Source organism: Falco rusticolus, chromosome 11, assembly GCF_015220075.1.
Source record: "Falco rusticolus isolate bFalRus1 chromosome 11, bFalRus1.pri, whole genome shotgun sequence".
Lineage (NCBI taxonomy): Eukaryota > Metazoa > Chordata > Aves > Falconiformes > Falconidae > Falco > Falco rusticolus.
In genome coordinates this window covers 19,553,230-19,581,133 of record NC_051197.1, presented here as the reverse complement: position 1 = coordinate 19,581,133, position 27,904 = coordinate 19,553,230, and the positions used below count along the sequence as shown (strand labels likewise).

The 27,904-nt window shown below is 39.2% G+C and overlaps 1 protein-coding gene across 4 annotated transcripts in view; it reads left to right on the top strand.

Annotated features, from left to right (window-relative positions):
• The window catches only part of ABCA4 (ATP binding cassette subfamily A member 4), an 84,290-nt gene extending 57,192 nt beyond the window's left edge, over positions 1-27,098 (top strand). For 3 of the 4 annotated variants that reach the window (XM_037404343.1, XM_037404340.1, XM_037404341.1), the window contains 29 exons: positions 5-144; positions 837-974; positions 1,229-1,416; positions 2,198-2,288; positions 2,893-3,098; positions 3,520-3,568; positions 4,114-4,355; positions 4,783-4,907; positions 6,143-6,241; positions 7,274-7,463; positions 9,544-9,638; positions 10,724-10,756; positions 11,897-12,002; positions 12,126-12,200; positions 12,640-12,809; positions 13,779-13,956; positions 15,379-15,494; positions 17,200-17,347; positions 17,858-17,981; positions 18,748-18,877; positions 19,725-19,845; positions 20,677-20,739; positions 20,851-20,957; positions 21,799-21,940; positions 22,517-22,651; positions 24,108-24,211; positions 24,299-24,391; positions 24,734-24,983; positions 25,910-27,098. In XM_037404343.1, coding sequence (XP_037260240.1) covers positions 5-144; positions 837-974; positions 1,229-1,416; positions 2,198-2,288; positions 2,893-3,098; positions 3,520-3,568; positions 4,114-4,355; positions 4,783-4,907; positions 6,143-6,241; positions 7,274-7,463; positions 9,544-9,638; positions 10,724-10,756; positions 11,897-12,002; positions 12,126-12,200; positions 12,640-12,809; positions 13,779-13,956; positions 15,379-15,494; positions 17,200-17,347; positions 17,858-17,981; positions 18,748-18,877; positions 19,725-19,845; positions 20,677-20,739; positions 20,851-20,957; positions 21,799-21,940; positions 22,517-22,651; positions 24,108-24,211; positions 24,299-24,391; positions 24,734-24,983; positions 25,910-26,032 — 3,781 coding nt within the window. In that variant the 3' untranslated portion in view covers positions 26,033-27,098. The remainder of the gene's footprint in view (positions 1-4; positions 145-836; positions 975-1,228; positions 1,417-2,197; positions 2,289-2,892; positions 3,099-3,519; positions 3,569-4,113; positions 4,356-4,782; positions 4,908-6,142; positions 6,242-7,273; positions 7,464-9,543; positions 9,639-10,723; positions 10,757-11,896; positions 12,003-12,125; positions 12,201-12,639; positions 12,810-13,778; positions 13,957-15,378; positions 15,495-17,199; positions 17,348-17,857; positions 17,982-18,747; positions 18,878-19,724; positions 19,846-20,676; positions 20,740-20,850; positions 20,958-21,798; positions 21,941-22,516; positions 22,652-24,107; positions 24,212-24,298; positions 24,392-24,733; positions 24,984-25,909) is intronic. The other variant, XM_037404342.1, reaches the window with a different exon arrangement.
• Positions 27,099-27,904: the final 806 nt, after the last annotated feature.

Below are 27,904 nucleotides of genomic sequence, written 5' to 3'. Positions count from 1 at the left end.
GCAGCCTTACTGTAGCAGAGCACATCTTGTTTTATTCTCAGCTGAAAGGGAGATCCAGGGATGAAGCTGAGCAAGAGTTGGAAACAATGCTAGAAGACATAGGCCTCACCCACAAAAGGAATGAAGAGGCTCAGAATTTGTCAGGTGCCCACAGGATTGTTCTAAGATATTTTTTTCTGTTGCCTTTTCTTTGTCTTTAGGCAATTACTGTTTGAATAACATGTTTGAGGCCATATTCTGACATATCACTGTGCACTGGGGAGGTCTTTACTCTCGAAGAGTAAATAGGACTGTGCAAATAGTAAAGCTGGCACAACCTGTCCCTAAAGCTTCTGTTTCTTATAAATACACAACAAATTCAAATATACTTAAAGCTGTTATTTTTAAATGACTATATAAAAAATATAATCTATCAATGTAAGAAAAAACCAAAATACAATGTTCTATTATTTCAAGGCAAATGAAATATTATACTATCATGCTGCTCTACTGTTTCGATCAGTACTCCAAATACAATACTCTATGATTTGTCCTGATTGCAACTATAAAAGTTGGCTAGTTTCACATACCTTCCTGCTTTTGCTTCTTGTCAGAAGCAGAAAATGCAATGTGTTGATGAAAAATATGTTTAAAAAATAATAAAATTTTGAATGAGCTGTTCTGAACTTCAGGAGAAGAATGTGAGTGTTGATTTACATTGTAGAAAGATTTGTCTGAGGATGATTTTGTTTTACTGTATCGATTTGTCCCTGCACTGAAAAGCAGTGTTGATTACATCCCTGCCACATACTCATACATCTCATCTCAGACTCCTGGATGTGTCTGTCCTCTGGCAGGTGGAATGCAAAGGAAACTGTCTGTTGCCATTGCTTTTGTGGGTGAAGCAAAAGTGGTAGTCTTGGATGAGCCCACTTCTGGAGTTGATCCATATTCCAGGCGATCTATCTGGGATCTTCTGCTGAAGTATCGCTCAGGTAACAGATCTGAGAGTGGAAATTGTTTGGGTTTTCTTTCAAAACCCGTCATAGATGCAGCATGTGCCTGCTGTCATGAGTAGTGGGATAAGAATACAAACAAACAAGATTCTTTGAACAGATACCTATGGATGTGGCAACCTGGGACCTGGCTGTGGTGCAGAAAACCCCTGCATTAATTGCCAAAAAACTAAGCACAGTTTTGAGTTCCAGAGAAATTCCATGCCTTGTACATTCCTCCTTGTTCCTTCTAGGCAGAACCATCATCCTTTCAACCCATCACATGGATGAAGCAGACATCCTTGGAGACAGAGTAGCCATCATATCCCAAGGAAGACTCTTCTGCTCAGGCTCTCCTGTATTCCTAAAGAACCGCTTTGGGTCTGGCTTCTATCTCACTCTTGTTCGCAAGATGAGAAATACCAGAACTGGAAGGGCTTCAGTAAGTATGTAGCTCCCTTCCTGCGCATGTAATCTGAAAAACAGTTATTCGTATTCATGCACTGCACCAAGGTAGAAAGCAGTTAAGTGCTGCCTGAGGCTTAAAAATGAAGAAAGCAATGAGAAAATTTGATGACACCTCAGGAAACTATATGGATACCTGAGTCTCTGTAAAAATCTTCTCTGGTTTTCTAAATATGTATTCAGCCAGACAGGTGAAAATAATAGGTGGATTTGAAGCCCTCAGTGGTTTGTAGTTCATTCTTGTCAGTTAAGCGTGTCTGAACTTTTACCAACCAAGTTGCCTTTGTCCAGATACAAGTCTTTCTGATGTTTGCCTTTGCAGTACACTGGTTGGAAACATGGTGTAGTCTAGTAACTAGCTCAGTTACTGAAGAGTAACCTGAAGAGTCTACATTAATTTGTAGCTAAACCAGCCTTGGACAGCTTGAGAAGCAGGGATCTGGATTCCTTCTGCTATTAGTAGTGCTTCTATTCTTAGTATCATGATCTGTATACTCATGGGCACTGATGATCGCATTTCCCCAGGTGTTTTGCATGCAATTTAGAACAGACAGATATGCTTTATGCAGGTTGATTTATGTTTTCTGCGTTGCTTAATCCAGTCCTCAGATGACTTTCAGTATAACATGCTCAAGATGCTCCAGATACCACATATTTTTCACTGACTCAAGCCATTCGGAGACTGAACTACCCTTACATCCTGTTTTGCATGTATCTGAAGCACTTTTATCTTTGTATCTGTTGCTTGTCCGTGCTAGTCATTTTGTAGCTGTGGATCTCAGTGCTCCTGCTCCTGCTCCAGCTGTGCACACAGGGATAAAGAAGGAGCTCCAGAGCAGGAACTGGATGGTAAGAACTGGGATGTTTGGCATTCCAATGCATAGCTGTGTCTCCAGTTATGCTGCAATCTCATCTTACAGATCAGTGTTGCTGAGGCCCACTTTTTCAGTACTTGTGTCATGTCTGACATCTGTATTGTATTGTAACATAAATTTAATAAGGTTTCTTTGTGCTTTTGATTACCATTGCCCCTTTTTGATGTATATGTGGTCTCAGGCACAGGTGATGAATTGGAAGTTTGTGTGCTTTAGAAGTGTAGACTGAGTTTTAACTACTCTGTACCAAAATTTGTAATTTGTTAATGAAAACTGAAACATATCTAAAGCAAAGGAAATTGGCTTTCTCAGAAAAAATGTTTTGGCTTTTCTACGTAATTGAAGAACTGAAGTAGATATTCCTGATGATTTTGTTGTGCATTATTAACAGACCTGAAATAGTTTCCTGCTACATAGTTCCAGAGCACGATTAACAATATAGCCCAGTCTAGTACAGAATTAACTGAGATATTTGTGAGTTAAGTAATATAACAGTCCCCTTTTGTATAGTGCAAACAACAGCTTTTGAAATCGTGCTTAAATATTCATTCTTTAAACACTGTTTTGACTTTTCACAGGAGATCTGAATGAGCTAGCAGAAGTTATTCATCATCATATCCCAGAAGCAAAATTAATTGAAAGCATTGGACAAGAACTCATTTACCTTTTGCCCAATAAACACTTTAAACAGAGATCTTATGCCAGTCTCTTCAGAGAACTGGAGGAAACATTGGATGACCTTGGACTCAGCAGTTTTGGAGTTTCAGACACACCGCTTGAAGAGGTAAGAGACAAACTAAAATACCTGCTGATCACCATCAGTCCCCAAAATGTTTTCTGAGACAGTTCCTGTTCTTAAATTTTTAATCATCCTAATTCCTAATGTTCCCTTCAAAACCTAGTCACATATGCTGTGGCACACTCAGAAAGTCTTTGGGATGGGCATAGAGAAAGGATCCAAGCCTTACCTCATGTTAGCCTTGTGGTGAATCACTCATTAGACTGAAATCTGTCTGTCTTTGTATCTTAGTTTGTTCCTTTCTTTATTTTCTGAGCTATTTCATAAGAGACCTCGGGTTCTGTAATAAGCAAGAATACTGAAAAGGTATCTAAATTTTTCCTGTTACATCAAAGGATAGTGTTCCAGAGGTCAGGTTATTGTACCTGTTCTTTTCCTAACCATGAGATGTGTTTGTCTGTGGCAGGTTTTCCTAAAGGTCACAGCAGAAGCTGACCCTGGAGTGCCAAAAGCAGGTATAGATCCATGAATCAGCATTTGATAAACAGTGTTTGATAAACTTTTCTTGGGACTGTTCTGTATTCTGAACGCCATGTAAAGAGGAGTCTCAGAACTTTCGGTCTTTGTATGGTGGTTTTGCCAAAAAAAATTTGGTCAGCAAGTACCTGTTTTCAGGGCCTGACATGATATCTCAGAAACAAGATGAAGTCAGCAGAAAGACTTTTATTTAGAATGGATAAGGCTCTTAACTCTTTAAATAAAAGTGGAGTGTCAAGCCCCCAAATGCCAATGGTTTTAGTAATTTTTATGAAAAGTACCTTGCTGACCATTAGTCCATAGTCTACATACACGAGTCACTTGTTCATCCTGCTGGAGTAAGAGGAGTGTTAACTTATATGATGCCACTAGCAGATACAGACACAGTGCAACACTTGTAAGTAAAGCAATCTGGTGATGTGATATATTCAGTTGGTAAAATCTGGAGATCATGAAAATGTTTGTGCTACCTTCGCGTGTGGAAGATAAAGTGTCTTCTCCGCCCTTTTTCATCTTTACCTAGAAGACACTAAAGAAAATGGTTCTACTCTTGATAAAACTTCTGCTGAGGACAAACCAGCTGAACAAACTGCTCTGAAAACTAATGGCACTTCTCGAATGCCAGTAGGCATAGCTGGAGATCAAAATGAAGGCAAAGGGTCCCGGCAGTATAAAGGTTTTCAGCTTGTACATCAGCAGATCAAAGCACTGCTTATCAAACGGTTCCACCATGCGTCCCGCAGCCACAAGGACTTCCTAGCCCAGGTATTGACTGATGTTTGCTGTTTTTGATGGTTTCCTACAACATTCTCAACACTGTCTTTCCCAACAATGTCTCTATGCAAAGCAACAGGGGTGCTGCAAATGGGTAACGATGTCCCTGACTGTTCTAATTATGATTCCAACTCTTCTGCTTCTTATGCTGTTTCTTTCTGCCTAGAGTCTATCACTCCACCAAGTTCACTATTCAGTCACTACTAGTCCAGCATTTTTATTTCTAACATAATACACTTCTGTGACAACGAGAATCTTAACTGAAAGCACTGAATTGTAAATTGTTGGTGTTCATGAGCTAAACCAGCTCTGACCTGTGTGCTCCTGTTGTTCCTCCTTCGTTTATATATATTATGAGGTGTGTACAGTGTCACTTCATATATCTAATAACCATGTGATTTTTTCATGTTCCCTGCAGACTGTTCTCCCTGGTAGTTTTGTGTTGCTGTCTTTAATACTTACAGTAATTATTCCTCCATTTGGAGAATATCCTGCCTTAACCTTGCACCCTTGGATCTATGGACAACAGTTTACTTTCTTCAGGTAAGAGGAATCACTGAGTAAAAGTACATCTGTCATATATACACCCTTTTCTCCCTATTTTTTAAGATCATGGGCCCCTGTCTTACTGTACTCACTTGGTGTGGTGTAAAAAAGGATTAACTCCACTGGAATCAGCAGATTTAAAACAGCGTGAAACTGGTGCAAGTTGAGAATACAGCTGCTAGTATGTCTAACCAATAGTCCTTCATATATCTTGCTACCTTTAGGACTCTTCTCTTCCTACCTGAATTCATGACTTCAACACTTACAGAGTTACATACACTACCTAACAGCAGATCCAGGACAGTGAGAAATCTGACTGTTTCTGATACACTGTTGAACTACTCCTGTAATCATAATCTTAGAGAACAATATGATTCAAATGATTCAAGCCTATCTGCAGACCTGTGGTAGATATATTTATACTTAATATTCGGACAAAGTTATGGAAACAGGATGAAAGCAGAGCTCAAGTGTTATTAATGCTGCTGCTTAACAGTTTCTCCCCTCACAGTATCCTTTCACTGGGTCAGAATTTTTTTCACAATTCCTCTGTGCTCTCCTGAACACCTGCTTCACCTTCACTTCCACATATTCCAAAGCTGAACTTGGGCCAAGTCAAAACATGCAGTGCAGAGGAAATATATAAAAAATGTTTAAGTCTTCGATCACAACTAGCAGAAAGCAGCAAAACTGAAGGCAGTAATTTTGAAGCATTTTCCTCGAGTTTCATATAGAAAATGGACATGAAACTTTAATTTAATATACACCTGGTAGTGTGTGGAGCAGATCCTGATATTTTTATTTGTATAACACTTGTCACTAGCAACAGTCTGTAGTCTAATGTTATTAGGTTGTTAGTTGCAGACACTTCACTATTAGCAGATTTGTCTCTTTGGCCTCAGCAACTGAAAATGCAGAATATGTTTTTCATCTTCTAATTACTGAGTGTGACAGGGCCGAGAGGGTAGAAATGTGGATTCAAGCCTTTTTGGAGAGTATTGCTATAGGACTATTTCAGAAGTCATGCTTTAATATTTGGAGAAACAGGTTTTAGCCTGCTCACTTTCTTGGAAGATTCTGGGGTTTTGCATAAATAAATAATTTCATTATCAGCATTTGTAGGGATGCAGTTGCTTCTGCCATATGGCTGTCCTTCACCAGTTGCTATGTGTATTCCAGTAGAATAGTTTGAAAGAAAATTTGATAGAGAAAGTCCTATCTTATTCCCTTAGCAATGAGCGTCCCGGCAGTGAGCAGATGGTCTCCCTCATTAATGCTTTCTTGAATAAACCAGGATTTGGAAATCGCTGCATGAAGAATCAGCCTCTTCCGTAAGTTGCTAGCTAATCTCTCTTGAACAAGATTCTAGCAGGATATTACTAGTGGAACTTGAGTAGTGAAACAAGTATGAATTGTCTTGACTTTTCACTAGAACCAATGCTTCAGATAGATGGTTGGCAATAATATCTAATATGGGGTCAAAAGTAACAAACAAACAGCAAGTGCCAGGGAATTAAGAAAGATTCATAGTGCTCAATGTGCCTAGCTGGAAACCAGCTCATGTAGCCTTGTATTGAGCATTTAGCAATGTTGAAATTTATGTCAGTAGGCCAGTGGGCTCAGATCCAAATCTTCACAGCTTCTCTGGCATTTCCCACGTGAGTCCCCTCATGTTCCTCCTGTTCCCCCTGGTGTGTTTGGAAGCAGTAGCTTCAGCAGGTGCTCAGATTGTGTAGTAGCAATAGAACAGTCTCCACAATTTGAAGCTATTCTCACTGTGAAGTGAGGGAAGTGTTACTAGAGTTCTTTAACATTTGTTGTCCTACCTGTTTACCCTGCTCGTGAGTCGTGCTTTGGAGGCATTTGTCACTGGCTTGCTATGCTTTGCCACTTGCTCCTTTTCTCCTGCCTCTCTCCTAGTCAAGATATCCAGCAGCTTGACTCTTCTGGCTGTCTTCTCCTCTCCTCTCTCTTCCGATTCCTCTCCTCTGCCTGCTACAGCAGGAGCAAAGAGGAAAGTTTTAAAAATAGAGAAAAGATACTGCATGAGCAAGGAGAAGGGTAGTTTCTTTACAAAGATGTGTCTCCACTGCAGATTTTGTATGTACCGATGGGTCTAACACAGTCCCCTTGTTCCTTCAGTGTCCTATCTGTAAGCTGAAGACAGTGAACTTGGCAGAGATGTAGGGGGAGATTATATTTGTTCATGTTTACCAAGTACTTTAAAATGTTCTTATTATTCATAACTCACAGGATGAGGGCTGAGAGGAGAATATCTGTTGAAAGCATTGTGATTTTGTGGATTTGTGAGCTCTCATGAACTGTATATCTGCACAGTTTAAGGAATCTGTTCTTCTACACAGAAACTACCCATGCAATAATATGCCAACTGCCTGGAACACACCTTCTGTTCATCCTAACCTAAGCAGGCTCCTGCTGAGCCAAAAGTGGAGCCCTGAGAATCCATCACCTTCCTGCAAGTGCAGCACTGACAAGAAACTCACTATGCTGCCAGAATGCCCTGCAGGCGCAGGAGGCCTCCCACCACCACAGGTTGTGTCCTTGTGCCATAAATCTTTGTAGAAAAGTTTCATGGCAAGTGCTGGAGGAGGGATTAGTGTGCAAGTACCTTGCCATGCCAATATACGTGAAAAGAGCTGAGTATATTTCCAAGGGAACAAGAATTGCTGGAATTTGGAATTAAATTTCAAAGGTATTGGAAAAGCTTGCACATCTAAATGAAATGTGATTACTATTTTCATCCAAATTACAAACTTTTCATATAGAAGAAAATCACAAAAAAAATTCAACAATTTATCAAATAATTTATTTATTTATTTTTGCCTCAGAGAACAATTCTATTTGCAAGATTGCCTTTCTTTAAAGAAGGGAAGAGAAGAAGGGAGAAAGAAGAAAGGAAGGAAAGAAAAAAATGTCATTAATTGAAAAACATGGAAAAAATTGGAAAAATTAATATTGAGTCAACCCCAAATAATCATTTTTTTACATGCCTTTTGGTTCCATTTTTAGAAAGAAAATTCTAAGCAATCCTAATGAGTGTTCGTTAGATGTGCATGAAGATGAGTAGTTTAATAACCACTGATGCTATATGAAGAGATGAGACCTACATTCCCACCTGCTTCTATTGATGAATAATCTTAGTAGTGCCCTTTATAAAATGTGCTTGCTCTTTTGAGGAGCTAAGGACAATTGTAGCCTGTTAGTATTTACATTTTCTAAATGTTTTTCTAACAAGTTAAAGAAAATGGAACTACAGCCACTCTCAGAGTAATTAGCTGGCTAATTTAATGTGTCACCATGCACCCCATTCAACTTAAATATTCCTGTTTGGCAGACTGCACACAACAGCCAAATGACTAAAGTCATTCTAGTTTTACCACTAATGTCACAAGCTTGATAAATTTCTGAAGCCAAATCTATGACACAATCTCTTAAAAACACTGATTCTCCTTGCTTTGGTTTATCTACCACTATTCGCAAAACAACAAAGAAAAGTTGTTTACGTATCTCTAGAATTCCTGTCTATGAAGCAAAAAAAGAAATAATAAAGAGATTATAGTCTGATGTTATTCACAGCATCCCAAGTTATTTCTCATTTCCAAGTAATTCCGATCCAACAGACAGCCAAAGTTGAATTTTGCTAATTGCATGCTAGTGTATTTGAGAGGGAAATTTAGTCTAAAACTTCAAATCCAAGTAGGATGCAAAATTAATTTTTTGTTTGTTTGTTTGTGGAGATTCTAGTAGTCTAAGGGAAATGTCTTTATCATAATATTATCCTGATAATTTTGCAGGATATGATAATTTTATATAACTTTTCAGGAAGAAACACATTTAAGTCTCCAGGGAAGTAAATAATAGTGAAGTATGTCTGAGCATAGACAGCTTATTTAATGAAGGCACTATGATGCTACGTCTTCCTGTGTGTTGTCAAGAATCGGCTCAACTTCTGTCATCCGGTACTGCCTCTCTGTGGACAAATGTAGGAACTTCTGGAAAGTTCATTAGCCTTACTTTCTAGGTCGTTTCAGGTTGCAAGCTTTGCCCTCTGAAACCGCCCGGGAACCTTTTAAAGTATATTCTTCCTTGGGATAAACTCAGCAAGTTTGAGCTTTTGCATTTCACGGGACCCTGTGTTTGAAAAAAGCTCACAAAGGTGTCATAAGGCATGGTTTTCATTCAAAGCATCTAATTTGCTAGTGAAGGTGAAGTTTTCATGTTAATTTTTACTTCAACTTGCTAAATCATAGAAAACTACCTTATCTTCACTGTGAAAGAAGGAAGCTTTTCAAATAAATTGAGGTCCCAGTGAAGATAAGGTAGTTTTCTATGATTTAGCAACTTGAGGTAAAAATTTGGGGCAAGTTTCAGAGTAAAGTGCAGCTGTTTTGTGTCAGACATCACAGACTTCTGTGATTTCATGATTTCTTCTGAAATCTCAGTAAAATAATGAATTTTGGGCTAGAAAATGAATGACCCACTATCAGCAACAGTATGAACCTAAGCAATTCCTCTAAGTCAAAACTATTTTTGCTGTTTTACTGAGACTTACTTAATAGCTTTAGAGACTGTAAAGTTTACTGTGATTGATTAGGTTTTCTTTTCTTTCCAGAGAGTACAGCACAGCACAGAAATTCTTCAAGACCTGACCCACAGAAATATTTCAGATTTTCTGGTGAAAACATATCCCACTTTGATAAAAGGGAGGTAGGGATGAATCTCTCTGTTTTTTCAGATGTGGTATTTTGTATCTGGCCTTTACATTCTTATTTAATAATAACACAGCACCTGATTTGCCACAGTATTGCATAGACTTGAGCATCATGTCCATATTACTGATGTAAGGAGATGCCCATTTTAGAGGAGTTAAATTGTTTTAATTATACTTATTTGTATAATTGGCTACTCCTTTATAGGCAGAGCTAAGCTGCAGCGGTGATGGAATGCCATCTTAATGGTAACTGTCAGTGGTGAGAAAACTGATGCCTCTGCACAGCATGGGGAACTGCCTTGCAGAGATACCAGTTTGCGTCCCTGAAGGACTGTTAGCCACACCAGCATGACTATCTGCCTCTGTTAATTATCACTTGCTTCCCAGAAGTGCTGAAGAGCCAAAGGAGAAGGACTGTTAGCCACACCAGCATGACTATCTGCCTCTGTTAACTATCACTTGCTTCCCAGAAGTGCTGAAGAGCCAAAGGACAGTGTTACATAGATACATCTATCGTACTGATAGCTTCTCAGCTTTCCTGAGTGTTGTGCATAGTAATTAGCTATGCAGTGTCCATCGCCTGTTATTTCTGATTCAGACCTTGCCACCTTTTCAATTCCCAGCAGAGTTCTTGAAATTTCTGTTGTATTAGCTATGTGCTGGCTGCCTTTGACTGATTCCTCTTAGCATATGTCATAATTGCTTTAGATACATCTTTTAAAACCAATTCATTACGGATTTAGGATAAAGCCAGTATGTGTCACTTCAGAAATCTTCCTTATCTCTGTATGAGCTGGAGGTGAATCATGTTGGAAACCAAAGCAAAACAAAAAAATCCAAAAACCCACTGCAGGGAATACCAGAAGTCCTGACAACCCCACAACTTAAAGTAATAGGCAGCAATTAAAAAAAGAAAGACAATACAAAGGGGGCGAGGGGGGGAAGCTGTCTGGGGGGAACTGGAGATCTGCAAAGTATAGGAATTCACCTTTAATTCACCTTTAATTTCCATTTAAGCCTGACAATACCATTGACTTTGGTTCAGTGCGTTAAAAAACAGGATTCTCTTTGTCTGTTTCAGCTTGAAGAGCAAATACTGGGTCAATGAAAGGAGGTAAGAAACTAGTTCATAGATTATGGTTGTAAATAAAAGGAACAAGGAATTTGTGTTTAACCATGGAGCTTCACAATGTTTCTCTGAATGGACAAGGGGAATTGTGGCAGATAGTATATAACAAAGTGATTGCTTTAGTGGGAAATAGGTTGGGAGTCAGCAAGGGTTTTATAAAGACAAGGGGTTATATTCGTTTGGACTAATCCCACAAGGATGAAGGTCAGAGGCACACAATGGAACTGTCACAGTTTTATTATCTACAAGAGTCAGACTAATGGGGTCTGAGTGATGGAAAGTTACAATACAATAGTGCACTACATTGCAATAGTGCTCTGATGCAGCTCTTTCAAAGTGGAGCAGAAAAATATGAGCCTTCCAAAACAAGGACACGAGTAAGATGAGACCTAGACACTAGCCTATGAAATATAGAAGTAACAATAACAACTCCTCATCCTTGCTCTGAATATGTACAGTAGTTATAAAACAGACTCCACTAGTACTCCACGCTTATGTAGAGGCATCAGCTAATGCCAGTGTGATGGTCTACACTGTAGATACAAAGCTTAGAAAGGTGACTAATTAGCCTTGAGGAACATGCTTAGTTTTTCATCAGCAGTAGGAATTCACTTCGAAGGTAGTAGACAGATGACTGGTTCCTTCATAGAATATCTGCTTGTTCATGTGCAGACATTACTTTCTATGGGATTAGACTTTGGTTCACCTTGTGCAATAGTATTTATCATTATGGAGTATTGGCTGGCACCAGCATAGGTGAATCCCTGCTCCTTTCAGGGCAACTGAAATTTTAACTGAGGTCCATGCTGTCCTCAGTCCTTCATGCTGTCCAAACAGTTATAAGTCAATTATCTTGATTTAAAGATTTTGCACCGTAGAAATAACTGTTTTCTCCAAATCTTTTATCTAAATAATAATTTTCTCAGAATCATAGCATGAACCTCCCAGAAACTGATAGAACTATTATTTGTAAGCCCTGTAAAGACCTAATACAACTTGTTAGAAAAGAGCGGAGAGTTATACATTAGTTATATGATATATAGAAATCAAACTTACATTAAGTGGATCAATGTACAGATTTTTGTGTCTGTGGTAAAGTGACTGATGATACTGTTTTCTTGTTAGATACGGAGGAATTTCTACAGGAGGAAGGCTCCCAGTCCTTCATGTTTCTGGAGATCAAGTTGTCAATTTTTTAAGTGATCTTGGCCGAATGATGAATGTGACAGGAGTAAGCAAGATAGTTTTGGGGTTTTTTTGGTCCCCTTAGTAAAGAATTGTTACAAAGCTGAAAACTTGCAGCACCAGATTGCACCCAGACAGTTGATCTTTAGCCTTTTCTTTTCTATTCTAGGGACAAACTTCACTGGCTGCTGCTAAAGAAATTTCTAATTTCCTTAAATACATGGAAACTGAAGATAATATTAAGGTATTTTCTGGAAGTAGTCTGCTAACTCATAGTCCTTTCTGTCATAGACTTTGAGTTGTGACATTATTGGTAGTGGCATTCTTGGATGCAAGAGGAGCTGAAATACTAATGATAAGTAATAAGGGATACAGTGATAATGTCAAGTTATTTCTAATGTGAGATTTTTTAACCATGTTCTTAGTACTTCTTGCTGTCCTAAATACTTCCGAGTAGGACACATTCTGTTAAATTTTAAAATGTGCTTCTACAAAATCCCTTGACAGGGGCTGTGAGCTCCTCCTGCTGGACTGTGCCTAGAAGCTATGAATTCCTGGTGGTGCATTCTTCCCTGCTGACAATGCCCACCAAAGTAGATAAAAGGCAGCCAAGTTTTCTCCTGCAGCTCAGGGTTATTAGTGAAGGCTTCTGGTAATGAATCTGTGCTTTCTGGCTCTTTTAGGTGTGGTTTAACAATAAAGGCTGGCATGCTATGGTTAGTTTCATCAATGTAGCCAACAATGCAATCCTTAGAGCTAACCTGCGGACTGGCCAAGCCCCTGAGGAGTATGGGATCACTGCTATAAACCATCCCCTCAACCTTACTAAGGAGCAACTCTCTGAAGTCACTGTGTAAGTCTGTCCTCTGCTGCTAGCTTTTACCCCTTCCTCTCCTGGGAGCTTACCACCTCCAATGTACTCACACTCTGAGGAGAAATAGTTCAGTTGACAGAACATGGAGGCCTTTCCATGAAGTTTCATTCTGATGGAGAATTAGATATGCAATCTATTCTTTTCTGTCTCCTTATATTCCTGTAAGAGTTCATTCCCATCCCATGCAGGAGCTATGACCATTGGTTATACATGATTACATGTTTCTGTTGATTCTGAAAGATTCTGAAGTCTGTTCATGTTCAAAAGCCAACAGACCTACTTCTGAAATAACACAGAGATCATAATCCCAAGAAGAATCAGAAATTGCCCTTAACTGACTACAGGTAGACAGTAGTCTACCATCTCCATCTTGGTGTCAAGGACAGCACACAGGTTTATTTTCAATGGCATGTGGTAGGTTTGGTGTATTCCAGAATCTAAAAGCCATAATTTGTTGAAAAAGACACCCCTAAGAAAACATGACTTCCCACTCCTGTCTTCTATTAAGTTCAGAATTCAGTGAAACTGAAAGCTTCTGCCTTAGCAAGATCTGCACTTCATCTCACTGTCTGCAACTTGCCTCCTTGAGTCCCTCTTTTCCCAGCACCCAGAACACTTTGACTGTTGTGCCTTAATGTCTATTTTGACACACACCATAAAGGAAAGGCTATCAAACTGAGATATATATAGGAGTTGAACTGTCCCAGAGAATGAAGGAAAGTAAAAAATCAGGAAATGGTACCACCATCATCCGTGTTTCTTAGCTACAGTACCCAGCACAACTTGGGAAATACACTAGCACATTTTGAAATCGGAAAGGTCTTCTACTTACAAAATAATGTTGCTACTTCTAGATCTTAAAATTCCTTCCAGATTCCCCAAATGCTACTATAGTGCTGTGTTGCATCCATTCCCTTGCTCACAGTCGCTTCTTGTGCTCTGTTTTAGGCTGACCACTTCAGTGGATGCTGTTGTTGCCATTTGTGTGATTTTTGCCATGTCCTTTATACCAGCCAGTTATGTTTTATACCTGATTCAAGAACGTGTAACGAAAGCCAAGCATCTACAGTTCATCAGTGGTGTGAGCCCTGCAATCTACTGGCTAACTAACTTCATGTGGGACATAGTGAGTAACGGCTGGTCTGATTTCATAGCCTGCAATTATTCCTGGGTTTGCATGAACTGGGGACTAATCAGTGAATTGAGTGAAGGGTGATGCTGAGCATTGCAAAGCATTCATTTCTTTAAATGTTTCTCAGAGAGCATGCTAAGGATTTGACCTCCTAATTACAGATGTAGGAATTGTTGGGTGCCCAACTCATTATTCAACTAATGAAGCTGAAATGGTTGTAATCTTAGAGTTACCTTCCTTAGAACTGAATGCATAATAAAGTACAACTTCCCATAGCAGGGGAAAGCCTGCATGATGCTAGTCACTCCTGTCCTCTAGAAGAACCATAACATGTTTCAAGATATTCAGGAAATCTAAGTGGAGGAGTTTCACGGGCTGCTGGAACAGTAACTGGAGGCCAGAGAAAATACTCTAGGGTGTCTAAAATTACATAAATGTATTTGTTTAGGTCACTGAATCATGTTAATCTGTGTTGTTCCAAAAGGATTTAGACCACAGGCCCAGGCTTCCTTAGTCAGGGTTCAGCTACCCTCCCATTACTCCTCAGGCCACTTTGTGACAAAGGAGCAAATTCTTTGCCTGGTTGATGCACAGCAAGGGGCTTGTTTTCTAGCCAAGCCTTCTCAACAAAGAGAACAGCCAAGGGCTTATGCAATAAGAAAAGCATGAACATGGAATTGGAGAGAAAAAAAAGAAAAAAAAAAGGGAAAAATATTGAAATAATTGAAAAGCCCAAACCTCTTCAAGCTTCAGAAGGTGCTCTATCAGAGGAATGTAAAGTAAATGAGGGAAAAGAAGCAATTCTCTGAATTCCTGTCCCCTGCTGGTCAGCGCAGCCTCCCAGCTACTTCTTTGACATGGATTCTGCTTGACCGAGGCTCTTGATAGCATGATGCAAAGGTATTGATTGGTGCTGGCAGTTCTGTGAAATGCCACCTTCCATTCTGCATGGGGAGCTCTGTGCATTGCAGTAGGCTAGCACTACTAATACCAAACAGAGAAACTGAGAAGAGCAGTGGCCAAGCATACTTGCTTTAGCCTCCTCCCAGGAATGTGGCTCAGGTAACTAGCTTTTTCCCTCCTAAACAGCTTTTGCACCATCAGAAACTGCACTTCCATTGCATATGCACGGCCTCTTTCTGCAGGCAGCCTGCCAGCAGGACCATGAAATACTTGGCTCCCAAACCATAATCTAAAGAACAGCAATATATATTGTATTTTTGTTGAACAGTCTGATAAGAAGATGTCGAGTGATGCCAGGGACCCATTGATCCAAAAGCATGAGGGTGACTAGTCTAGCTCATGAATTCCAGTGTTCCTCAATTCAAAATCTTTTTGGAATAATGTGTAGGATCTGGGTATGTTTACAGACTGTCTCAGGTCTTACACACTGATCTTCACCCTGTGATGTGGCAGGTCAATTATGCACTGAGTGCTGGAATGGTTGTGGTTATATTTGCTGGATTCAACAAGAAAGCATACACTTCTCCGACTAATCTCCCTGTGCTTGTTGCCTTGCTGCTTCTGTATGGGTGAGTGTTCAAGGTTATTCCTGCATGTGGGGCCCTGTATTTCACATGGAAATGATTTCATGCTATTGAGCTCTGTGCTTCGAGAAATCCAGCTTTAAAGAGTAAAACTGAGTGGGGGCAATACAGGTTAGAAATGGATTCCATCCCTCCTCCAGGATATTTACACACTCTGGCCACATGCTGTAAAGGAGATTTTATCATCAGTGCCTTAGATTTTTAAGCATTAAGTGTGATCCCTACAGGAAAATATATTTGTTCGGTTTGCTGCTTTCTGATAAGTACATTGTGTAGGAATTTAGCGCTTGTTCATTTGCCTCATTGACAGCCAATACCCAAGTATCTTTCAGCATTTAACTGAAAGGCAGAGAGTACTGAGTCTTCAAGACTTTTTTTTTTCCCTTCAAATGAGCATTTGTGTTGGTAAAATACCATTTTATAAGGCTGACTGAAATTCACTCTCTCATTTAATTAGTGGTAATATATTTTTATCTATAAAATAATTTTCCTGATAGCCCTGCAGCTGATGTAGTCTAGGCAAAATGATCAACTAGATCTATTTCTAGAGCTGAAGAGAGAAATGAGGTGCTTCACATCCTTCTATGTATATCACAAATTAAGCCTAAGAGGGAACAGTTCTTTTCTGGGCAGACTACCTTTAATTTTCTGAAGTTTTTGTGTTCTTTGAATGAAAATCCCAAGAAAATGAAAAACATTACCGTCACTTAATCTCTGTAAAATACCCAATGTTAAAAAATGCTATCAGAACATCCATTTGTTTTAATTTTTCATTATATCTTTTTAAAGTGCAACAGTGGTATCTTTTATAAGTTATCTGTGGCTCTGTATATTTTTTTTTAAATACAGTATTTCATGGCTGTGTGGATGGACATTTAAAATGTCTTTGCATATTTTAAAGCATCTACCAAGATGAAATTTTCAGAAAAAATGTAATCACATGGCAGTTGCTTCAATAATAATTTCATGATTTCCTACTCTGAATAGAAAACATAAAAGAAGGTAAATTAATAGAACTGTATGTTAACCCTTGTGTTCAGCTGCAGTCACAGTGGGAAACTTAGGATGATTCTTTCTGACCACATGTGTATTTTCCTGTTAAGCAATTCAGGTTATTGTTACTGAATTCTTTCTAGTCAGACTGATTATTGCTAAGTATTGTAAGTTTATTCCAGAGGAATACTCTTCTTGTGCTGCTGCATGTACATTTGCTATGTCCCAGAAATCATGGCACAGGAAGTTCCAAATCAGGAGTAAAAAAACAATGGTAGAGGAGTTAGAAAAGAATATAAAAATGTACAGAGTTTCTGATTTCTTTGAGCATTTCCAAAGGCTGAGGAGTATCTAGCAAAGCAGCGCGTCTTATCTGCTTTATCTAACATTTGTTTCTCCCTCCTGGGGTGCAATCCAGTGAGATGGGCAAAGATATCTGGGGTAATAATAACCTTGCCAGCATTAAGCTTTCTCAATTTTAGCAGTTTCTATTGCCCGGCATTTTAACAACAAAAAAGACTAAGCAGAAAAAACTTATCTAGTAACCAGGGAAAGAATGCTGTAGTGGTATGTCTGGTTGGTTACACTGTTTCATTACACTTGGGATGAGAAGGCTCAACTTTGTGTTTTCATTAGACCAACTGACATGAGAATACTGAGAAGCTGTTGTCATAGTTTTTCTGTCTTTTGCATGCAGATGGGCAGTAATTCCCATGATGTACCCCGCTGCTTCTTTCTTCAATGTCCCTAGCACTGCTTATGTTGCATTGTCTTGTATTAATCTCTTTGTGGGGATCAGCAGCAGTGCCATTACATTCATCCTGGAGTTATTTGAAAATAAGCCGGTAAGTAATATTTTTGTTGACACCTGGTTGTTGTGGTTTAACCCCAGCTGGCAACTAAGCCCCACACAGCTGCTCGCTCACTCCCCTCCCCGCAGTGGGATGGGGGAGAGAATCAGAAGGGTAAAAATGAGAAAACTCATGGGTTGCAATAAAGACAGTTTAATTGGTAAAGCAAAAGCCACACACACAAGCAAAGTAAAACAAGGAATTCATTCACCACTTCCCGTCAGCAGGCAGGCATTCAGCCATCTCCAGGAAAGCAGGGCTCCATCACACCATAACTCTGAATGTCCCCCCTTTTTCCTCCTTCCCCCAGCTTTATCTGCTAAGTGTGACATCATATGGTACAGAATATCCCTTCAGCCAATTGGAGCCAGCTGTTCCAACTTCAATAATAATTTCATAATTAGCTACTCAAAATCAAAAACAGAAAGTAAGGTAAATTCATAGAATCATATATTAAAGAAGTCTGGTTTCAGCTGCTTGTTATGTTGTTTCTGTTTCTTGTAGTCTTTGCTGAAGTTCAATAAAACATTGAAAAATGTACTGATTGTCTTCCCACATTTTTGCCTGGGCCGTGGACTCATTGACTTGGCCATGAACCAAGCAGTGACTGAAGTATATGCCAGGTTTGGTAAGTTAAGCCAGTAAGCACAAGTTATATCTGCATTGCATAGCCTGACCTTGGATGAGATGGTTGAAAGTTTTATCTTGGAAAATTAGTGGCTGTTTCTGAAATTCTCCCCTTTCACATCATCAGATGGATGAGGAATATGAAAGTTCAACCTCTCTGAAGGAATCACAGCTTCTGACAGAGCTGCTAGAACTCTACGGCCCAACCAGTTGTCTCTATTGAAAATGAACCCATTTGTTCAGTGCCAGATTCTGGTGTCTTCTTATCATTTGTTCTGAAGTCCTTAGATCATTAGCAGAGGATATATTATTTAATTTCATTTTAATACTTTGGCGGCCCTTGGTTTAATGCTTAAAGTGGCCACTGTTCTTCAAATGCATCCTCTTAGGATATGGCTGCCTCTGATACCAGACAACTTCTTATTAAAAGAACAGTCACATAGCAGAACTCATCTGTTTTGAACTCATCTGTTTTTATTCAGAAAATGTATGTCTTTCACATAATCCATGCAAATTTCATGTTATGATATCCAAATTAATATATCTTTGGAGAGCTTATATTTACTTTTACTCCCGTGTGCCAGCTGAGCTTGGGATGTATCTTAAAAATCTTTATAAGACACTGGAAAATGAAGATAGTGCCTGATCATGACCAAATAAAGTACAGATTTTCATCTTAAACTGTTACAATTATGCCTTTTGTTCTGAGGAGCAGTGGTTTTTGTCAGCAGTATTTCACTTTGCTTTCCGGTGCTCTTTCCACAAAGGTGAGGAGCATCTTTCCAACCCTTTTCAGTGGGATTTTGTTGGAAAGAACCTGGTTGCCATGGCTGTTCAAGGGGTTGCGTTCTTCATTCTGAATCTCCTTATGCAGCACCCTTTGTTCTCCACAAGATGGTATGTTTGAAAGCTTCTATTAATGTTCCTTTATTAACAGGGTGAGTGTCTTTGTTATTCTCTATGTCCTTCTTTTTTCTTTTTCTTTCTTTTTCTCTTTTGTCAGCTTTTTTTCCTTCTGTTTGCTTACCTGATTTCATCTGAATTTGTTGATATCCTGGCTCAAGAAAGCATTTACAAATGTGCATTATCTTAAGAGGATTTAAGAAAATATTATTAAAGAAATTAGTTTTCTTGAATTAAGATGTTTTTAGATTAAGACACTGTAATAGCAAGATTATAAAATTACTTGGCAAGTTTGTAGTGTCATAAGTACTGGCATAAGGTACTAGCCTGACACCCCTGAACAGGAATTCTAGTCCATGGCACAGGACAGTTGCAGCCTGGACACTATGGAAGCTTCCCCTCTCTGCTTTACAAATGTGCCTCTATCTCAATGAAAGCAGTTACCTTTCAGGTGTGAGCAGGTCATTGACTCCTGTTCAAGATTGCCAGCAAGAGTACTAATTGGTGCAATTACAAAAATACAGTCTTACAGGGAGGTGCACTCAAAAGACCTGCTGAAGGACTATCTGTAGTCACTCAAGAGCAGCCAAATAGCAAAAGCAGTGACTGATATCAAGCAAGCAGTTTCCTCCCATTTCAGTATTTAGAGAATAACTTTCAAAGGTCAGGGATTCTCCCAACAGCAAGAATGCTCCAGCCACTGTCACACTGTGAAGTTTCAATACCACTGCTTCCACCAGTTGCATTTTTAGCAACTGATTAACCATTGTTTCACATTGTTATTCTAACTGCATCCGGGGCAACTCATTGTTTCTGCAATCAATCTCTTGGTTTTTTCCAGGTTTTCTGAGACTGCCATGTCACCCATTACCGATGAAGATGAGGATGTTGCAGAAGAAAGAAAAAGAATCATGAGTGGAGGGAACAAAACAGATATCTTAGAATTGCAAGACCTGACCAAGGTAGTATTTTGAGAAGAATGAAACAAATGAGTGCAGTGTAAATTTATTCTTTCAGAATGTATTTCAGCTGTGGATTCAGACAGTATTGTTTTCAAAGTCAACCTTGTGCCTTGGAAAACAACAAACATGTTAGAAGTCAAGGCTATTTCCTTTGATTAGAAATCAAACTACAGGGAAGTCCAGCAAGGACAGTGCAACCCTCCCTGCTTAAGGTGTTTTTTTTAACCTCGCATTGTCTGACACAACTGTTACCTCCTGAGTGTACATTTCTACTAGTAGTCTTTTCTTCTACCATGCTGTTTTTTCCATAGGTGAGTTTCAGTCTCAGTTAACCACGTGGTTGATTTCACACCAAGGGCTATAGTTATTGCTAACTTATCTTCTTTCCAGACATTGCATGCTATCAAAACACATGTGAGCTTGAGCTACAGAAGTACAAAGATTACACACTTTACTGGGATCTTATGAATAGAGAACTGGAGTATCATTCTTCAGGCTATCTTGCTGTATTGTTCCACCTTGGTTTGATATGTCAGAGACACTTTGTCCTCGCAAAGCATCAGGTCTGTCTCCTAGTGCTGAAGATATGAAGGAAAAGGCTGCATGCAGAAAAATTGGTATTTTTAGGGATCATTACAGATTTACTTAATGTAAATAAATGACTGACTTTGTAGAATGCTTACTCTTTCTCTTAAGTTTTTTTATTTACTCCTGTCTTGGTTCTAAAGTTGGCTCATCCCAATAACATTAAACTAAGAAATTCAGATGATTTACTTTGCTGTAGATGTCTCAAAATAGGATTTTTATTGGGTTTTTTTCCTGTCTATTTAGATTTATGCAGGTAGGCACACGCCTGCAGTGGACAGACTCTGTGTTGGCATCCGTCCCGGAGAGGTAGGTTGTTCAATAACACTAGATTACATTCCACAGATCAGTTCAGATTTCATGCCCTCACTGATTTCCAAGTTGGAAATACTAAAGAATGTGACAAATTTTGTTATATAGTGCTTTGGTCTTTTGGGAGTGAATGGCGCTGGCAAAACCACAACATTCAAAATGCTGACTGGAGATACTGATGTGACATCTGGAGATGCTGTAGTGGCTGGCAATAGGTAAGTACCTTAAAAAAATAAGAAATTTAATGCTGACAGTGGGACAAAGCAATTGGATCTAATGGCAAGAGATAACAAATGTTAGATAACGAGTCCAATAGGGTACTTTGACCTTTGGGACTTTTCTCTGGCTGTTTCTAGTGTCTTTGTTTGCACAGTGCTGGCATAATGTCAGAAGTTAATGAAGTCTGATCTGGTACTCACTTACATTATTTTAGATTCAGGTTGTGTGTCTTGGTTTGTTGGGTGTGCTTGGGTTTTGATTCTTTGTCCATGGTTGTGATTTGAACAATGGCTATTTTGTTGCCAAGATATGTTCTGGGACAACCTGCTCTAGGTGGCCCTGCTTGAGCAGGGTGAGTGGACAAGGTGACCTCCAGAGGTGCCTCCCAACCTCAATCCTCTGTGATTCTGTACTTCTACTACTACTACTACTACTAGTGTTAGCAAAGTGTTAGCCTTGTGTCTTGCCCATGTGTTCCCAGTGGCCACACTCTGTGATGAAACTGACTGATCTTTTTCTTCTAGAAATAAACAACATTAGCAAAAAATAAGATCTGAGTGGCTGTTCAAAGAAATTCTCTTAACATAGTCTGTAGTTAGGAAAATGGGTGAGGGGAAATGGGCTTACACTCTTAACCAGGACTGAGTTGACTTTAACGAACATATATTCCTTGCTATTCTGTACAGACAGATATTTTAGTAGGGTGTTGTATCAGGAAGAATTCATTCCCCTCTTAGAAGAGTTGTTGCCCCAGAAAAGAAAAAATTTGTTGAAACTGTCCATCTCTGTCTTAAAGCTAGTACTGTAGAACTAATACCCTTTTCTTTGTTTCTCCAGTATATTGACCCACATTTCTGATGTCCATCAAAACATGGGATACTGTCCTCAGTTTGATGCCATTGATGACCTGCTCACAGGACGAGAACATCTCTACTTATATGCACGCCTGCGGGGGGTTCCAGCAGAGGAAATCAAGAGGGTAAAGCATTCTTGCTTTTGACTTAGATGTAGTTACAGTGAGTATTTGTGGTGATAAACTGGGTTCATAACATGCCAAGGGCCGGAGTTTCCAAAGTGGGCTTGCCATTCTGTGTGTTGAAGGCCAGGGACTGGTTCCTGTGATTTGGACAGTTAAATAGAAGACTGCACCATCAAATGCAGGTTCTTAGCCATTAATAGTACTTGCAAAACTGTGGCGCCAACTGTGGAAGGGTAAAGATGCAGTTGTTATGACTCAGAACTGCACTGGTTGCTGGTTTGTTCTTGCCTTTAAAGTTGTTTATGTATAAGAAAGAAAACATGGGGAAGGTTCCAGAAGAAAAAAAATTCAATTCTTGTACAGATAGGAGTTCTACAGCTGAGGCTGGTTTATGACTTTCCCTCAACTATTTAGAATTCCCCTCATCATCACGAATTTTTTGGACTCCCCTGCTCTGCTTCTAAAATGAATGTGCTAAAACCCAGCGGATTGCCATGTCTGCCAGAAGAGGGATGTATCAGCAATCCTGTCTGTTATGCATTAGCTGCTGTGTGAAAAAGATGGTCTTTCTCATAGGTTGCAGAATGGGGCATCCAGAAGCTGGGCCTTCCTATGTATGCAGACCACCTGGCTGGGACCTACAGTGGTGGCAATAAGCGCAAGCTCTCCACTGCCATCGCACTTATAGGCTGCCCACCGCTCATCTTGCTAGTAAGTGTTACGGTAACATAGCTCTGTGATAGTTCAATATAACATTTCATAAAACTACGTGCTAAAGAGGTACGAGAATGTTTATGACAGTCCTCGCAAGCTCCTTTCTACCCTCAACTTATATCTACTTCAATGTAATTGTGAGTTCTTTAATTTCAGGGATAGACTGAAATGTATAACTATGTCTTCAATGGACCCCAAGTGATTATGAAAGAAATATCTTCCACAAAGAATGGTTTAGATAAAATCTATAATCCAGACAAATCTGAATTTAAATCCACATTTGGTTTCAGTCTGCCTTTTCTTGTTAGAGTATAACCGCTCATGTAAAAGATTATCTTATGACACACAGCTTGCTGCTTTATCCAGGAGGACAGAGGAAGATAGTTACCCTCTTGCAGCCTTTAATGTATTTGAATAAATTATACAAATTTAGACTAAAGTATACAAATGCTGAAACGTAGTTCTCATCAAATAAGTTATCAGATAATTGTGTATCTCAAGGGAGATTCTAAATGCAATTACTACAGAAAGTCTTTATTTCAATTACACTGTATCACCTTAATTTGTACGCTAAAAAGAAAAATTTTAATAGCATTTCAACAGCATGGTTCCTTGTGCCATTTAATATGCCTTTATATGTGTTCTGCCTGTACACAGTAAACAGCCAGATAAAATGTTTTCTCATAATTTCTTAAGACAAAATGTTGAATGAATTTGTTTTCCCCAAGATTTTGTTAAAAGTTTTTCTTACTAACTGTGTTAACTTGATTTATGCAGGACCATATCCTTAGCTGGTGTAAATCAGGGTTACTTCACTAGCTTCTTGGGTTGAGAGGTGTGTTCTGTGTTTGTGTTAAGTAAGAAGGTTACCTGGGGAGAACTTGCTCTCCTCTTACAAGAGCTGTTGCACCAGAAAAGGAAGATTTTATCTGAAGTATCCATTATTATAGAACTAAGATTATTTTCTTTGTTTCTTCAGTACATTGACCTACACCTCTAATGTCCATCAAAACATGGGAGCCAAACTTGACACAATTTGATGTAACTGCTACTGCATGAGCCTCCTTCCATTTATTTATATTTTGGGTCCTAAGTATTTGTATAATGGGGTATCACAACTGCTTATACTTTTGATATCTAAGTCCCTAAACTGGGACCAGACTGTTGTACTGGTCACTGTGTTCGCTCCCTTCCCTGTAGTCGTGCCCTACACAGCCAGCATTATATTCTTACCTGCAATTTCTTGTACCTTTTTCCTTACTGCTTTGTGCCAAGAAGTACATTAGTACCCATTCACTCATGGGCAGTGCACAAGGTGCAGGTGCTTTCTCAAGACACAGATTTCAGTAGGGAAGCAGCTATATGCTAAGGCCCAAACACATAATGACTTGATTCTAAACAGATTTTCTTATCTGCTTTTCTGACTCTGATTGTCTTAACCTTTCCCTTACAGGATGAACCGACTACTGGAATGGACCCTCAGTCCCGGCGCTTCCTGTGGGACTCTATTGTCAGTGTGCTCAGAGATGGGCGAGCTGTGGTTCTAACCTCACACAGGTAAAAAGAGTTAGAATTCAGAATCCCAGAGTAGCTGAAGTTCATCTGCTGGCTTTTATCTCAAATATCTCTTCTCTTATTTGAAAGTATGGAAGAATGTGAAGCCCTCTGTACTCGTTTAGCCATCATGGTAAAAGGTACCTTCAAATGCCTGGGCACAATTCAGCAGCTAAAATACAAGTGAGTAAAAGATTTTTATAGTGCATTTTAATGGGAAAACTTAATGTATGTGACATATACCATTCTTAAAATAGCAATTCAATCTGAAGAGCTGTTGTTTAAACAGACCCATTTCTGGGTGCAACTATGTGGTATGCTAGGCAATTTGAGCAGATCTCATTTCAACTCTGCTATGCTACACATCACTTCTGCAGGGCAAACACAGGGCTTGCTACAAAGCTAGATTTTATGCTTTATCTTTCAGAAACTCTGAATGTTTTCATAGCTGCAGAAAATTAATTTCCTTCCTGAATAATGAAACCATCTCTTCATCCAATTCCCAAATCCACATGTGCTTCCCAGGTTTGGAGATGGCTATATTGTCACTCTGAAAATCAAAGCTCCAAAATATGGCATGCCTCCAGATCCTACTCCTGCTGAGCAATTCATACGCATGAACTTCCCAGGAAGTTTACAGAGAGAGAAACACTACAACATGCTGCAGTATCAGATTTGCTCCTCCTCTTTGGCTAAGATTTTTCGGTTAATACTCTCCAATAAGGAAAACTTGCATATTGAAGAATATTCTGTGTCTCAAACAACTTTAGATCAGGTGAGTAAGAAATAAAGCATCCATGAGAGAGCCTGTCTGGTGGGTTTTAGGCAATGCAATAGGGGTGTATCTAAACAACGGAAAGACCAAACTGTTCAGAGTAGAGAATTCTCTCACACTTCTTTCTCAGGCAAAATTCACAGACCCTTCATCAAGGAGGGTGGATCAGATATGAAATCTGTAATTAATTCCCTGTGTAAATAGGTGCCATTTGAAAGCTAGTAAGACAGCGTTTCCCAGATGACAGAATTCACACAACCCATTCCTTCAGAGACAGCAGTCTGAGCAAGGTCACCTGTTCAGAATAAGGCTTGCTGAGCTGGGAGTAACATTTTATTTTAAATAAGAGATTTGGGCTGTGTTGTGTCAGACACTGTGCTATCTAGTTAAATGTTTATATGTCTGTGTCATGCGCTTTTATACAGGAGCAATTAGACCTCAAAAAACTGGAAAGTCCACTATGACTGTTGGCAGCACCCACTTGCTAGAAGGTATTAACTTCATCTGCCTGCTTCCCTAAGTAGCTGAGGGTCCACATATGCAAAGCTGTCTTTGATGGGAATGCTAGAGAGACATTCCTGGCTGCCTTACAGCTTCCTACTAAAATATTCTGTCTCCTCTTTCCCATCACAACCAAGCTCACATTGTGCAAGCCATGCAAACCTTGCTTAACCCATCTCCTGCTTGCAAAAATACAGGATTTTAGTTGCAAGTAAGTGCATCCAAAAAGGAGGTTGCAAGGAAGTTTTTCAAAATAAAGAAGGAATTAATGCTCCCTGCTGGTATGCAGTGCCTCAGTTCAGTTCATGTCTAAACCTTTCTGTCTCTTCCCTGCAGAGAGGCCAAGAGGATGCAAATGTACAGACATTCCACTAATACATCCCAGTTGATATGAGATGGTGACATTTTCTGCTTTCTTCATACAGGTTTTTGTGAACTTTGCTAAAGAGCAGACGGAGGATGAGGAAATTCTTTTGCATCCCCGTGCAGCTGGAGCCAGCCGAGAAGCAAAGGTGTCCCCTGCTTTGCATCAGCAGGGAGTTGCATAGACAATTCCTACAGTCACTAGCGCTTGAGTGTGCACAGTGCAAAGATGTGCCATATCAGAGCAGTACAAGGGTAAGATAAAAGTTTCCACACTCAGTATTATACTGATTTTTTTGCACCTTTCTGAGCACTGTGCTCACAACTGCAACAGCCCTAGCAACAGCCAACTTCTGCTGCTCTACCAGGAACACTACATGCTGAAAGTGTCAAAGGACAGGCGAGTCCTTGCTATAGAACACAATGTTTCTCTAACATGAAGTTCGTTATAAGATACAAGGAGGGAGTCCTCATTCCTCCTTGTTGACATGTAAAGAACATTAAAGATAGTTTCTCCATCTGGTCCTTTCAGGATGGTAGGTTTTTCTTGCTTAAGTCAACTGCCACCTCAGCAGATAGGTCCCAAGGCAAAGAGCATTCCAGCTAAGAAGTGGATTCCTGCCATCCTGAGTGCACGGGACTACCAAGGTCAGAACATCAGTGCTGGCTGATGGGGCTAGTGCTGGGAAACAGCTTCACTGTCTCACCAGGCTGCCAGTGAAAACAAATGGTTGTCTCAGCAAGAATGGGAAGAATCAATTCCGATCTCAGACCCAGGCCAGAAATTTGCTTACCAAAAAAAATAAATAATCTTAATGAAAATTATTTCATACTCATCTTCAGGTTTCTCAAATAGAAGCAAAGTGTCAAAATGAAGATTAAAAGGAAAGAGATATGTCCAAATCTGCCACAAGTTTTGTTTTCTCATGGAGGCCTGGAAAGATATCTTTGTTACTTAAACAAGATCAATTTTTAGTTATTTCCTGTGACTGGACCTTAACTGGGTGTAAAGTGTGACTAGGGCATGTGCTTAGATGGAAAATTTCAACCTGCTTGTACTCCACACTGCACTCTGTGGGAAATCATTTGACATTTAGCTCCTTTCTCTGGCTCACAGTTAAACTACTGAAAATAACAATACTGAAAACAAATTCATAATGATGTAATGCTTCAGTTATCTACCAGAGCTAACCATTTCTAAGAATCTTCTCTAAGATATGTTTTACAGAAATAAAATCTGGGTCATGTCTTTTCTGCTTTGTTAAGGTTTTTTTCTTCAATTGATGTAGTTTTTCTTTTATATATATATAAAAGAACACTCTTGCTTTTTACTGTACGAAATATTATGAAGCTTCAGCAACCAGCTGTAGGTATCTTCTTTTGCCATAATTATTTCAACTGATTTCAAAATATAGTCTAGAATTTATTGCATATTTCACCTTTACAAATAGTTGCAAAAATCTTTCTATACATCCATTATAGATAAATAAATTAATCATGAAACAAAACAGTATCTATACATTCTCTTCATATTCTAAAATAGCTTCTTTAAAATGTCATTTAGATAGATTGCAATAGTCTTTTTTTACTAGATTTGCACAAAACCCAGCTAAGTCCCACTGAACATCTTGTGAAAAAGAAAACACAGGAAGTCCAAAATGTAGCTGATTTTTCTCCCTGGCTCTGAAAATAGGAAGGAAGCTAGCATTCTGAGGACTAGCTGTCACTTCATGTATTTACAAAGTGTATTAAAAATTATTCAGAGAATGCTGACATAAAATGCTAGGTAAAAGATCCTTTAGTATCATAAGGACTTGTTATATGAAAACAGGCCAAATATCACATATATAGGATCTTCTGAACCTTATTTACTAGTATGCAATTTACTAATGAAGAAGACTAAAAAACCCAAACAAAAACCCCAGCAACACTGGATGTTACATCCATAAATAATACAAATACTTCTTACTTCAGATTCTTTTGGCAAATTAGGGGTTAGACCCAAATCAGGTATTTGAGTATTGCCCATTTCTTTATTCCAAGAATCATTCATGTTC